The sequence below is a fragment of the Doryrhamphus excisus genome, chromosome 8, assembly GCF_030265055.1.
Source record: "Doryrhamphus excisus isolate RoL2022-K1 chromosome 8, RoL_Dexc_1.0, whole genome shotgun sequence".
Classification (NCBI taxonomy): domain Eukaryota; kingdom Metazoa; phylum Chordata; class Actinopteri; order Syngnathiformes; family Syngnathidae; genus Doryrhamphus; species Doryrhamphus excisus.
Genome location: NC_080473.1, coordinates 17081677 through 17096603, shown reverse-complemented (window position 1 = coordinate 17096603; position 14927 = coordinate 17081677). Strand labels below are relative to the sequence as shown.

Below are 14927 nucleotides of genomic sequence, written 5' to 3'. Positions count from 1 at the left end.
TGTGTTCAAAGCAGTGTGGCTCTGGAACTGCAGAATGACTCTCGTGTGCGGGGTGTTCATAAGGACATTGATTCTCAACTAGAGGGCAACTGGCGGTGGTTAGTGGATTAGTGGACCGTATACCCGTGTTCCTGCTTTCAGCCGTATGATTGCCATGTGTTAGGAAACGGAGCCAAGTCTCACTCCGGGCATTACAGATTAGTGTGTCTGTTGGACGAGGTCCGCTGTGGTTCTTAGCTGTCCAATCGTACCTTCCTCTTTCCCATCACTGTCTGTTTAGAGGCTGACTGGTATTCTGAGCACACTACAGTTGTGCTACTGTTCACTAAACATAATAGCTGCTCTGTTATCATTCTCACCTATCCATCCATTTATTATCTGCAGCGCTTATCCTTGTGCAGGGCTTGCAGCAAGATGGAGCCTGTCACGACTGACATTGGTCAAAAGGTGGAGTCACCCTGGAGACCTCACCCAGCAGACCAAATAATTTACACATTCACACCAATTGGCAAATCCAAACATGCGCTATAGACTTCTGGGCTGTGGAAGATAATAATCCAGGTCCTGTAGTTTTATGTGGTGTCAATCTGCCAGAAAGACATTGTTTCCAAGGAAACAGTTGTAGCACTTTATTTTACACCAAATGCTCCCTCGAAGTCTATGGATTACACTGCCAGCAATGTCGCAAACAACAAAGCATGTGTTTAAATATTGTACCTGACGCTATGGCAAAGAAAGTAGTACAGTTGGTCATGGCTATGGTTGTATTTGTCTTGGGCATGCTTAACAATTGTTACATGATTATCCTTGCACAGTTAAACATGTCTGAAAAGAGGTACAAAGAAGTAGAGCTTTTATAATCCTACCCCTTTTCCATCCATCCATTTTTCTATACTGCCTATTCATTAGGGTTGCGGAGGTATGCTGCAACCTATCCCAGATGACTTCAGGTGAGGGGCGGGGTACACCCTGGACTGGTCACCAGCCAATCATAGACCCTTTTACATGTCTTTGCAATTATTGATAGCTTGTTCACTTCCTGTATCAATTTTCTACAAGATTATAGAACAGGGGTGGGCAAACTACGGCCCGGGGGCCACATCCGGCCCGCCAAGTGCTTGAATACGGCCCGCCCGTTCTTTCCAAAGTATTTCATTTAAAGTCAACATACAAGCTGGCATCATGGCTTAAGCCGACATTTTCATGGTTTGGCTGTTTTATCAATTTCGTTATTTGATGCGGTCTGTTGTTTACAAAGTGCTCCTGAAAAAATGGACACAAGCACATAATAATAATAATAATAATAATTTTAAATAATACATTTATTCTTCTTATTATAAATTTATAACGCACTTTACATCAAATAAATGATCTCAAAGTGCACATATAGCAGATTGCATAACACTTTTACAGATACAATAATTTCGTTATTTGATGCGGTCTGTTGTTTACTAAGTGCTCCTGAAAAAAGGGACACAGGCACATAATAATAATATTAATAATAATAATAATAACAAATAATAATAATATAAAATAATAATAACAAATAATATAAAATAATACTAAATTTATTCTTCTCATTATAAATGTATAATGCACTTCACATAATAATAATAATAATAATAATAATAATAAAATAATAATATAAAATAATAATAAATAATATCAAATAATAATACATTTATTTTTATTATAAATTTATAACGCACTTTACATCAAATAAATTATCTTAAAGTGCACACATAGCAGATTGCATAACACTTTTACAGATACAATAATTTAGTTATTTGATGCGGTCTGTTATTTACAAAGTGCTCCTGAAAAAAGGGACACAAGCATATAATAATAATACAAATAATAATAATAACAAATAATAATAATAAAAATAATAATAAATGTATTATTATAAATTTATGACGTACTTTACATCAAATAAATGATCTCAAAGTGCCCATAAAGCAGATTGCATAACACTTTTACAGATACAATAATTCCAGCTGGACTGTTATGTGTAAAATATCGAGTCTGGCCCCCCGTCAATTTTGTTAAATCAATGCGGCCCGCCAGTCAAAAAGTTTGCCCACCCCTGTTATAGAACAAGTAATGCAATGCATCTTTAAATATGCATGTTAACTGAAAGTTGAAAGTGGTCAATTGTAAGGCAGGAAATCCTCTGTAGTTCTCTTCCATTCGTAGCCCACCTCTCACCTCAGCCTTTTCTGTTTGAAAGAATCAAATTAAGTGGTCAGAATGAGCTTCAGTTGTTGGAAGCAGTGCTCCCTCCTGTGATTTATTGTCGCTGAGCAAAACACCTACATAGACATCAAATCGCAACCATGCCCCCACCCCGACCCGCACTTGCTACGGTGATTGACTATTGTCCCTTGAGAATGAACCTACAGTATTGTTGCCTGTTTGTTTTTCCAGGAAATTGGACCAATACATTTTTTTTAAATCACAAAGTAAATCTACTCTTCAGCAAAGCACGGAAATTAATTTGAACCTCTCTTATGAATGAAAACATGACAAAATTACAATTGAATGAATTTCCATACCACACAAACAACCTATTTTTATTGTTTTGTGTTGTTGTTTTGTTGTAATAAAAAATAACTGAACAGAATACCCCTGCTATTTTGAGCATGTGAAAAGCTGGATAAATGGACTTGTACCCTGCAGTTTTGCTTTAGCAGCCTGCATCACCGTCTGGCGGAAATGTGTGAGTGTCCATCTGTGTGAATGACAACACCTCTTTGTTGACGTTTCTCTCCGTGTGCTGCATTCTGCTTGCGATGCTGTGCAGATTGAGGCCGACAGTTTGTGATGATGCAAGTAATTACACAGTAGACCAAATAAGACCGTTAAGAGAGCCATCACTCACTATAGTACACTTGTGCACACACAGGCTGCCACACACCGGGTGGCAGCTTGATGAAACGGCTCAAGTCCACTCTGTGCCTCTGATACATTTGCTTGTGTACCGCAGCTTGTCTATTTGTCATGTTTCTCCCCCCTCAGCCTGAATGGCACTGGCTCTTTGATTGATTTTTAAATTATTCCTTCTACACTTAATGCCAAGAGACTGTCAATAACGGCCTTACATGCAAGTATCTGCCTTTCTGTAGTTTTTTTTTGTTGTTGTTGTTGCTGCTTAATTGACTGATTTGTCATTCTGCTCTTTTCTTTTGGTGTACACAATCTGAGCTTTGCTGTGTTATTTAATTACTGTTTAGATGTAAATTGGAACGCTCCTAAGGCTGTACAATTTTTAATTTAACCAACATTTTGTAGCAACAAGCTTCTAAACACATGTAGAGAATTAACTGTGTTATGTGTGTTATGTAGGGCCCTATGGTTTCCACATTAACAGAATCACAGCCAATGGCCAATAAAAACAAGGTTTACCTTTTAATGCAGAATTTGACATAATGTGAGTGAAATGCTGTCTTATAGAGGAGAAGGAATATTCGTGTGGACTGCTCAATCATGGTGGAATTGCATCACAACACTAAATCGCCCCCTCTCCAACTAAACATGTCAAAATGTCAGCCTGAAACACCCAAAGCTGGTGGAAAAACTGTTTCTATGGAGCGTAAATGGAAGGTATATGGGTGAGTGTAGTTACGTAAGCAGAGCATCCTAGTGCGGCTGTGCCTGTGCAGCTCAGGCTTGATGTGTCTATATTGTGTTTTACCACTTTAATGTAAGCGAATGTTTTTCAATGCCCACTGTTGCCGTGTAATTTCGTCAGTAATGTATTGCATTAATAAATGTAAGACTTTTTGACTTTTGAGTGAATAAAATGTCCGACCCAAAAAGCACACACACAAAAAAAAGTATAAAAGAAACAGATTTGTAAAAAAAATTAACAGAAAATACAGAATTTTGGGACTTCAGAGGGCCCTATTTATGATTTTTCTTGTTTCCTGTGTTTTTTTTTTTTGCTGCACTTCATTCAAAAGAGAAAGCTGGCTCAACAAGCAAAAAAAAATTATGTGAAGTCAAAGATTCTGTGTCCCAATAATTATGATCCACGAGGGAATGGGCAGCTCAAGCTAAAAGGATAATTGCCTCGAGTCAAAAGATACACAGAGAGCGACAATGGTAGAGAGAGAGAGAGAGAGAGAGACTGACAAAGTGTGTGATGAAGGAATTATGAGGCTGTTCAATTCTGACACTAAAGAAGACAAGTGGTTTTAGTTCCCCAAACATGCCAGTACAATGGACTCTTTGCCATTAGTTTTATCTATCCAGACCAACCAGTAGTTGGTCCTGAATTGATTGTGCCCTCTGCTGTCTGCTAGTGACAACATTCTCACACGAAATTCATTATCCTATCATCCCTATTCAGACCAGCAGGTTTTACTGCGAAGTTTCTGCATCTGCCTTCAAGACATTTCTGTTTTGGAGCTGCGCATATTGATGCGCTTTAATGTCTGATGAATGAGTACCTCAAACCTTTTCCACAGGCTGGGCTTGAATCATTCATTTTCTCTTCACTGTCTTCTCAGCATAAACACATCAGTGAGAGTTGAGCGAGCGAGAGAGAGAGAGACTGTGGCACCAGCAGGCTTACAAAAGATTTCTCTTCTTTTCATTTCATACCTTGTGATTAAGTGAGTGAAGCAATTTATTTGCTATGCGGGTTGCTGAATGACCACAATAGTATTACTTTATGCGGGGAAACAACAAGGCCTTAATAAACTCACACATTGGACCCTAATGGAAAAAAAGTTCAGCTTTCTAAAAACTGGCGTTTCAAAACATAAATACATATAGGCATGGGTATAGTGTGTGTGTGTGTGTGTATATGTATGTAATGGACAGAATATGTCAGTATTCCCTCTTCTCTTCTACTGTAATTTTATTAAAAGCCTTGCTAACATAGGCTGAAACGAGTAGACCAGCCCTATTAGACACAATGAGACAAATTAACTCGTAATGTCAGATGATGGACATCAGTTCCATTTGTGACACGCCTCCCCCTACTTCCCACCGCACACCCAGCAGTGAGCCTTTAATGGCTTTTGAGAAAGAGAGGGAAATGTCCTCTGCCTTATAGTCTGTATGAAATGCTCTCTGTCCACTGCTGCGTATGCCACCATTGCTTGAACAGCAGATTAATCGCGCTCATCTGCTGCTTATTAGAGCGTACGCTAAGCAGCCCATCCAAGCTGACATATAATGATGCAAGGATAGCCTGGTCATTTTTCTCGAGTTCTCGAGTTTCTCGAGCCCCCACACTAGTTAAAGCCCAAACACCAAAGTAAGTCATTAGCGTCTGTTGTCATTCCACCCTCTCGGAATTAGACTTTGCTTTCCTTCTCTGTATATGGCATGCAGGCTATGGTCAAAAATACGTGGGTCATTTTTAAAAGTGGTACCTTGGTTTTCGAACGCCCCGGTTTACATTGGATGTGCTTTTCGACTAAAGTTATTGCCAAAAAAGTGTCTTAATTATTTTACAGCCAATCATGGAATCAAGTACCCAAAAAATGTATCCACACATTGGTGACTCTGTCTTCGTGAAGAACCGGTAGTAGTTGTTGAATTGAGACACTATAGACAGATTCCAGTCAGGTAATGTCATGTGTGTGTGTGTTGTTTATTGCTTGAACACACACACACACACACACACACACACACACACACACACACACAGAATGATGAAGAACTCCGTATCTGTCTCCTTTCTTCCTCCTAATAAGCGCTGTGGGGAGTATGTAATTCTGAGTGTCAAACTGAGTGAGAAACACTATTTAGCAACTAGCTGGTTGCTCATAGAGTTGGTGTTACGTCAGGCTCTCAACCCTAACAATCTATAAAAACAGGAGTGTCCAAAGGGAGGCCCAACTTGTAGATGTAAAATCCTTTGGCAAAAATAAAGCTTCCTGACATTATTCATCGACTTTGCTTAAATAAGTATATATATTGTTTGTAATTATCTTCTACATTGTTTGATTTTTGAAAGCAAATGGTACATTTGCAAACATTACATTTATATGTCATGGCGCTAGCCCTTGCAAATTAGCTCTTGCAGTTAATTTGGGGTACTATCACTCAGGTAAACAAACATAGACAGACAATGTTGACAGTGATTCTAGAAGATTTGAGCAATGTGTCAATAGTTTTTGAGGAGGAAGAAACATTTGTTGAAATAGAGAATTTGCAAAGCATGGACTTGAGCCTTAAGACATGGAGATGAAGATTGGTTTCCGTCAAACACATTGGTAATTGTAAATGACTCTGCAGTTGCTTATTCTTCAATTATTGCTTTAAACTGGCTTCTTAATGAGTGTAAAGTGGCCCTTATAGCCTGTTATTGTATATACAGAGAACATTTTGCTGTCAAAAGATGTGAGTATATGTGAGCCTTGTCACTATCGTGGAATAATGTTTAACAGGCATTATGTAAGTCGAGTATGTCGAAGTTTCTTCGAAGCAGTCATCAGTGAAATGATCACTGCAAAGAACATAACTTGAGGTAGTTGTTCTTGAGGCTGAGCTACGAGCTAGTTTGTCATGGGTAGTACTATGAACTATAAATGTAAGTTTTGCGAATTTATCGTTCCCTTTCAAAAATACAAAACCAATATTTAAGCTAAGTTGATGAATCATGTCAGGAACCCTTCTATTAAATAAGTACTTCTTAAAAAGCACAATTCATAGTTAAATGTCTAACTAGTTTACTTGATTTTCACATGCATGCATCAATTGCCTCATGTCTGTGCCACTGTTTGAATCTTCGTTCATCCCCAAATGATCTCTTCTAATATACTATAAACTCCACGACAGCTTTTACAGCCATCTCAATCGATGTGACTTTAGTATGGACTGTACACTGGATGCAAGGCGAATTAGATGTCAAGGTCACTGGGTTTAATACCGCCGCATAACTGTTGCTCCATATCTTATGTATCTAATTAGCTGGGAATTAGAGGGAATTGGTTTATTGCTTGTGCGTCCACAGATGGAGAGCAAGATGTTTGCTTCCGCTGTTAGTGTTATGGGACTAGATCACGTGTCTTGTGTTGCATTTGACATGGGCCAACGTCAGGAAACGCTGCTGTGTAATCCTGTCAGGGTGACTTTGTGGGTTGAAAGAAATGTAGTAACAAGGATGGAGTATTAATTAACTTGCATTTAATATTTGGGTCCTGTCATGATAGTGCAGGGCTCCAGACTAACTGTAAATATTCACATTTCTCTCATTTTCACTGTATAACTGATCAATACTCACACAATAAATGGCAACATTATTTTCTATCCACCCTGTTTCCTTCCCAAGCCTCTGGACGGTCTCATTAGTGGCATCATAAACTGTACATTATATATCCAATACTGCCCTCTTTTCCTTTTCCTTGTCTTTTGTCTCCTTTCTTCCTCTTTAGGAATGAGTGTGGTTTGGCAAATAGCTCACTTGCGGTTCCTGGGCTGAAGTATGGCGCACAGGTTTTTTATATAGGTTTTAAAATATTCAACTATAATAAAATCAAATCAGCAAATTGACTTTTAAGGTTGCCAACTTCTGGAAAAATAAATAAGAGGCATGTTGTTGTCAGGGTCAACCAACTCAACTGTTTGTTTATTTCCTTTAACCGTGTGAAACAAATGTACTATTTGAGACTGTCACAAAATGCGTTGAACATTTATTCTACCTTCACAACGGCAATGCATGCTGGGTAACCTGCCGTACTCTTGGCTAACATCAAGCATTTAAAATCTCGTATGTGAGGCAAAAATAAATATATGTTTGCTTTTCAGGTTTCTTGCTCACGCCAAGGCCAGTTATGCAAATTATACAGCTAAGCTAAAATATACTTTTCTACATTAATTTGTGGGTAAACAGGCCTTAGTTATTTAATTTTAATATTTTAATGTCCAAGCAAAATGACCAAGCTGATTTTTGTGCTCAAAAATGTGATTGTTTTGGTTCCATTTCCATGCCAAATGATCAATAATGAGAATCTAATTGATAATCCGATCATGTGGAAAAGCCCCAACTATCGATTTAACCTTCCATCTTGCTTCACTGGGAACTGGCAATACATATCCCCTCCTCCTTTTTAAGAGAAGGACGGTATTTCACTTTTACTCTGCATCTTAAATATTCAGAGCACCTCTCTGCTCTTTCTGCTTGACCTTTACCCTTCTTGCTTAATAATTGCTTTTATGTATAATTTTCTTTTTCACATTGATTGAAATAATTGCTGTAGCTGTGTCAGCTCGGGGCAATCAATTCAGATTTGTGGACATTTCTAAAAACAAATAATGTGCGTCCTTACAGTGCTGTACAACGGTACAGACTCTCCCAAGATTTTAATCACATTTGCAGTGTTTTGTTTTTTTCTCTGACATAATAAATGTGGTGCTTGAGTTTACTGCAAGGTGAATGCATGATGAAGCCTTGGTGGAGCTGCACACATCTGCCGTGGCTTTGTTGTGGTCTACAGAGATATTGTGCATTTTCACTCTACCTCCCTCTGGAACCGTAAAACACTCTTGGCTGCAACGTGATTTGTTCCTTTACCCTTATTTTTTTTCTGCGTTAATAAGACTAAAGTCCTTGATTGGGATGGTCACGTCTGGGTTTTTCAAAACTTTAATTTAAAGGGGCCCTGTTAAGCTCATTGAAGAAAGGTGGCCATGCTCTTGGTACCAGTTCTTTCCAGGGATTGTGTGGTACGCAATCACGCAGATGATAGCCCAAAGGAGGCACTTGTAAAAGTTCTCCAGCATTTGGACATAGCGGCGATACAGGGTCTAAGCTTCACAGCGGTTAGAGTAGTGTGGTGACACAGATGGCTTGGTAGACTACCTAGGTGTGTATGCTGAGGTGATAATTAAAGTCTGGGTCTACTGCTAGGGGCTTATCGTCGATGGTAATGACGGGTGACGGTGGTCGAGTTGGGGCAGAGAAGTTCAACTGGCAACGTACTTCCATCTTTACAGTGTTCACGGTGAGACCCAGTTAGCTTTCGGCCTTCACAGCAGCTGTTATCTTTGACTGCAGAGCCTCCGCTCCATTTTTGTGTCTATGTTGTGGCATCATGTTTAAATATTTTGTTGAAATGTGTATGGCTAAATTTGTGTCAAAGTGAATGTTTAAGTGAATGCTTAAAATGTATCTTGTCACAAAAAGCCTTTTTTCTTCCTTTTCTGAGAACTGATATTTTGCTGAAACTTACCTACATAATTACTAAAGAATGCAAAAAAGTGTTAATATTTCTTTCAGTATATGCCATATCTACATAGCCCAAGAACACAGTATACTCATGTGTGCATATATATATATATATACATATACATACATACATATGTATATGTGTGTATTTTTAAAAATCTGTTAAAATCGTCAAAAATGGCCAGTTCAGAGAGCGGCAGCTTTTGAAAAATGAATGAGTGAATGTTAAGCAATTCATTCAGAATGTTCTTCTCTCTGCTTCTGTTTACCTCGTATGGCGTTTGGAACTGTGAGTCCCATATTATTCATTTCAGATGTTGGGGGCGGACATCAGCTCCCAATGGATTCCGCTTCAGATACTTGAACTCTTCCTTCTGTTTTCCCAAATAATACTACATCAGTCATATTTACTTTCATTCAATTTAGCAGCCGTGTTAAGGCTTTGCTTGGAAAGTCCAGCTTGAACAGTCCAGCCCGTCACCATGGCAATGGCGTTGATCCATCAGCCGTGGCCTAATCAGAAGTGGTTTGAAGTGGAAGGATGCTAAAGAGCTCCAATGAAACTGAATTTTATTTTTTTTGGCACCAAGATGCAAACCAATAGTTTGCAAGGAACACTTGGATTTGCTATGCAGTATTTTGTGGGGGTGATTATATGAAGTCAGTCTTAGTGCTTATTGAAGCTGTCACTCTACAGTAGCCACGGCTCTGCTGGCTGTAGCTGCACCAACACCAGTTCAAGCCCAATTAAAGTCCCATTAGTTTCCATCCACCCAATGGAAAATACCCTTCCTGCTGTTTCTGCATCACTGCAAATCATTACAGCCAGAGCTCTACCGAGCTTTCGAGCACCTTCGTAATCCGGCATAGAGATGCTTAATTGAAAACCTATCAATTAGCCAGAGGGTTTAGTTCCCCCCTGGGATTCCAGAAATGGGTTAGGTTTCTGTCTGTCTGCAAAGTCCTGCGAGCCTGTTCGAACGGTGTGAACTGCCGGCTGCTGAGTCTGAGCTCCATCTCAGCGGGATGCCACACGATGAAGACTTCCCAGACGTCTTATTGTGCTTGTCTGAAATCTGGGGCATCCAAACAGCATACCTTTTGATGTTGATGATTCACATTTGAAGCAAAGACACAAGATTTAGCTGGTATAATGTGAATGCTTATGGGTTGACATGCTAATAGACTCAAATGTGAGACAAATGTGCATGTCCATGTTTGTTAAAAGATGATTTTCCTTTGGTTTTTGGCATTTTGTAGTCTCGGGATGGGTAAAAAGGCGATTTATCAAGAATTGGGTCCTGTATGTATCTAGAGCTCTATCACCTCGTACTTCGGTACAAGGTACATTATTAAAAAACAAAACAAAACAAAACAAAAAACGCAAAAAACAAAAAAAAAACCCTTAAACTGTATTATAGAAAGCAGGAAGTGAACAAATGTAACAGTTACTGTAAAAGTACCAGATGGAGGGGTAGAATTTAATAAGCGTTACTTCTTCCTACTCCTTTTGGACATGTGGAACTGTGAACTGATTATGTGATGCATTCAATTGTAATCTGATGCTGTTCAAAAGAAATAAAACCATTACCATTACCAGAGCTATATCTATATTTTGATTACCTCGGGAAAGCTGTGACTTGATTGGGGAGGTGTTTGTTTGCATTTAATGTATAAATGTCTGGACCTTAAATAGAAGATGACAATGTAATTTTCAGGTTTCAGGTTTTTCAGGGAGGAAAAAATAGCATGTTGTTTGCGTCAATGGGACCGGTAATTAAATATAAACTCTTTTTTTTTTGTTTTTGCATTGATTCTAAAGTTACATCCTTGAAATGCAATTTTATTCTTGTTGCAACTGATTTTCCGTGCCTGAGTAAAGCTTTGCACTCCATGTTTAAGTGCATAATCAGCGCATTTGTGTCTGTATTTACCCCTCACAGCAAAGTCTGAGCGATTCCGAAGCTCGCAATCTGCAATTACACCACTAGTGCCGGTCGTGATGTGCCTGCGTGCCAGTTTGATTAATGGCTACAGCGTTGCAGAGTGATGATGTTTGGTCTAGACCTCATTCCTTTCGCTCCCTCCTCCTTGTGCAGCAGAGGCTTGATTCAGCCCGATCAAAACTGCTTCCATTCTGCGGAGCTCTCACCGCTAGCCACATAAATGTGGCCACCAGATGCAGCATGACAAGGATGAGGAGCCGTAATTTATTCTCGCTGGCTTGTCTGCATGCTGGACGTGCAAGGTGGCACACGGCACTTGGCGGAAATGGCCACTTTCTGCATGCAGAACACCAGCTTAGCCCCAGTCTGTTATCTTCCATAGGAGTTCAACCCTGCGCCTTTGTTTGAGGATGGATTTGTTTCAGCCTCCTCAGTCACCAGCCCATTGTTTCTACAATTGCAGCTCAGACATGAGTATTACCACCACCTCATTAGCTTGCAATGTACGCTTTCTTTCATTGTTGGCGATGCTCCGTCTGAATACAAATACAGTGGCGTGCTTTATGTGCTCTAGAAAAAACTGCCGTGGTAAACCTCTTAGTCAATTTACAGCTGAGGAAATAAAAGATAATGTGAAGATTTTTAGTAATTGCATGTCAAGGAACAACTTATTTAAAGCTCTACTTTTTGTTGTTCCACCCATGAAAATGTCTTTTTGTGCAGATCAGCTCCGCTCCAACCACTAAAATGGAATTCTTAGTGATGCTCACCTTATGATTTCCTTAAACTTGTATCAGTCCACTGCCTCCTGCTACTTTTCATCCTACCTATGCGATTAGCTGTCAATCACACTAATGTGCGCTGGCTTTTCCACCATCTCACATTGATGCTTACTAATATGTTGTTGTCAGTGCATATATATGTATATACGTATATATATACTATATACTGTATAAAGTCACACAAATGCACACACATACACACACACACCATGAGCTTCTTTGGATGGGCTAATTTCATGCTTGTTGAACTTGATGAACTGTGGTATTGATTTTTTGTTTTCAACTTTCTTGCAGATTATTTGTGACTAAAAGGGTGGCAGCGTCATCGCAACGCCATTGCTCTCCACTTCTCTGTAAAAAAGAGACAATTTTATTTTCATGGGTGGTTAAATTCTGATCAAAACCTTTTTAGTAATGGAAGAATGACCTCCCACCTCTTTTAGGTGCTGTTGGACACTTGACCCTCAAAACATTCATTCATTCATTCATTTTCTACCGCTTATCCTCACAAGGGTCGCGGGCTGCTGGAGCCTATCCCAGCTGTCTTCAGGTGAGAGGCGGGGTAAACCCTGGACTGATCGCCAGCCAATCACAGGGCACATATAGACAAACAACCATTCACACTCACATTCATACCTATGGACAATTTGGAGTCACCAATTAACCTAGCATGTTTTTGGAATGTGGGAGGAAACCGGAGTACCCGGAGAAAACCCACGCACACACGGGGAGAACATGCAAACTCCACACAGAGATGCCAGAGGGTGGAATTGAACTCTGGCCTGCACGCTAACCACTCGGTCCGCTGTGCAGACAGACCCTCAAACCGTATTCCCTAAAATAGAATAGAATAAGATGCCTTTTGTTGTCACTATGTACAATGAGATTTGAGGCAGCTTCTTCTCGGAATGAGTATGAATGAATAAATAAATTCTATAATACTAAATAAATGTGAGTGTGAATGGTTGTTTGTCTATATGTGCCCTGTGATTGGCTGACGATCAGTCCAGGGTGTACCCCGCCTCTCGCCTGTAGACAGCTGGGATAGGCTCTAACATGCCCCGACCCTCGTGAGGATAAGCAGTAGAAAATTAATAACAATATAAACAGGACAGTATTAAACGGTATAACCCAAGTTGTACTGAATTATGCAACTTCCAGCACAGTCAAAGCTACAAAAAATGTGAGGTTAGCCATCTGTTTTATGTACAATAACTGCCAACTTCCATTTACATTGTACTTTACTTAGAAAGCACATCTCCACCTTAAGAATGTGCTCATTGTCTAAGTTATTTGTGTTCATTTGTCATTAATTACAGGCATCATGTCTGAATTGAAGAGTTATAAAAATGCTAAGAGTCGAAGCAAATATTCTTCAGAGCAGAGATGGCAAGGTTTTTAAGTGACCCTTAAAAAAACACGCCTGATCCACATTTTTCTGAACGATACTTTTCATGAAAATTATTGTAGACCATTTTTTCCTTAATTTAATGATGGCATAATAATGCAAGTACTCCATGTCAAAAGCAATCAACTTAATTTCCCAAGATTATTTTACATTGTAACTGGAATATCAAGAGCTTTTAAATAAAATAAATCAAACAACATAAGTGAACATACAAATGAAAATAGAATGGACTCTATTTTAGCAAAGATTGCACTAAAATCCCAATCAATCAGAATATTACTGATTTGGAATCAGCGCCACTTTCATTATAGTGAAAAAAAAAAAACACAGAGAATCTGAAGTTTATACTGTGTCATTTACATACACACTTCCTTGATTGACATTTAGCAGCCTTGTGTGGAATACGCTGTTTACATTTAATGCTGTGAATGTAACGTTTGGTCATGTACATGTTTTGAATGCAGCAAAATGGGTTTGGTGTATAAGGAGGTTGTATACTTTGAATACATGCTGGGTACCATATGTGGAAATATGGCATGTGTGTATAACTGCAAAGACAAACTCCACTGCTCATTGCGGAGGTTCAATACAATTTGGTATTGTCGATTACAGACTCCAATTCATGCCACACACACGTCTCAGGTGTGCCTCTCGTCTTATCCCACAGTTGGTGGTTGGTGAGTTCGATTTGGAGACCAACTTCATTATCCAAGATGCAGATGGCATTGGCTGCCTGCCGGCGCTGCTTGAGCACTGCGACGTCACCTGCCAGGCGGAACTCTGGAGCATGCTCACTGCCATGCTACGGAAGAGCATGCGCAACCTGCAGATGAGCACAGAGGTCGGCTTGATCCAACAGGTGCTTCTCAGGATGAGCTCAGTGGACGACATGATTGCAGGTGTGGATCATAGACTCGTTTCCATGCTTTATTACTGTTTTTTTAATGAGTTCATGTGGACGTTGTCTTTGAAGACCTGCTTGTGGACATGCTGGGAGTGCTGGCCAGCTACAGCATCACGGTGAAGGAGGTGAAGCTTCTCTTCAGCAGGCTGCGAGGGGAAGGCGGCCTCTGGGTGAGTGATGACAGGCACCGGGTGGACAGAATTGTCACTTCACGTGGCTTCAAATGGACTTCCCTGGGGTCTTGTGTAATTGACCTCACACTGAATGCATCAATGAGCTGTGTATTTGTGTGTACCTCCTGTGCAGCCCAGACATGCTGTCAAAATGTTGTCGGTGCTCAATCAGATGCCTCAGAGACACGGGCCAGATGCCTTCTTCAACTTCCCTGGTCGCAGTGCAGCTGTAAGTCGTCATACATTATTTTAAATATGCGTTGTGTATAAGGACGAGACAAGATACATTTAAGAGTACAATGAAGGAAAAATGTATGACTACTAAATATTAAATATATATAAATCTACTGATTTAATTCCTGCTATTTTACTACTATGCTGACAGCCTGCATCCACCCATAACAAAACAAATACACTGCATGACTGACAAAAGGGCTCACTCTGTTCATGTTGTTGTTCTGTGGAACAGAAACCAATACATAGATGGAAACCTCTTCCTGGTCATACAAATGTAATAAGCTAACTGTTTC

The 14927-nt window shown here is 39.7% G+C and overlaps 1 protein-coding gene across 4 annotated transcripts in view; it reads left to right on the top strand.

Annotated features, from left to right (window-relative positions):
• The window catches only part of LOC131134774 (neurobeachin-like), a 189247-nt gene that overhangs the window by 11020 nt on the left and 163300 nt on the right, over positions 1-14927 (top strand). For all 4 annotated transcript variants that reach the window (XM_058080375.1, XM_058080378.1, XM_058080376.1 and 1 more), the window contains exons 2-4: positions 13988-14219; positions 14294-14394; positions 14531-14626. In XM_058080375.1, coding sequence (XP_057936358.1) covers positions 13988-14219; positions 14294-14394; positions 14531-14626 — 429 coding nt within the window. The remainder of the gene's footprint in view (positions 1-13987; positions 14220-14293; positions 14395-14530; positions 14627-14927) is intronic.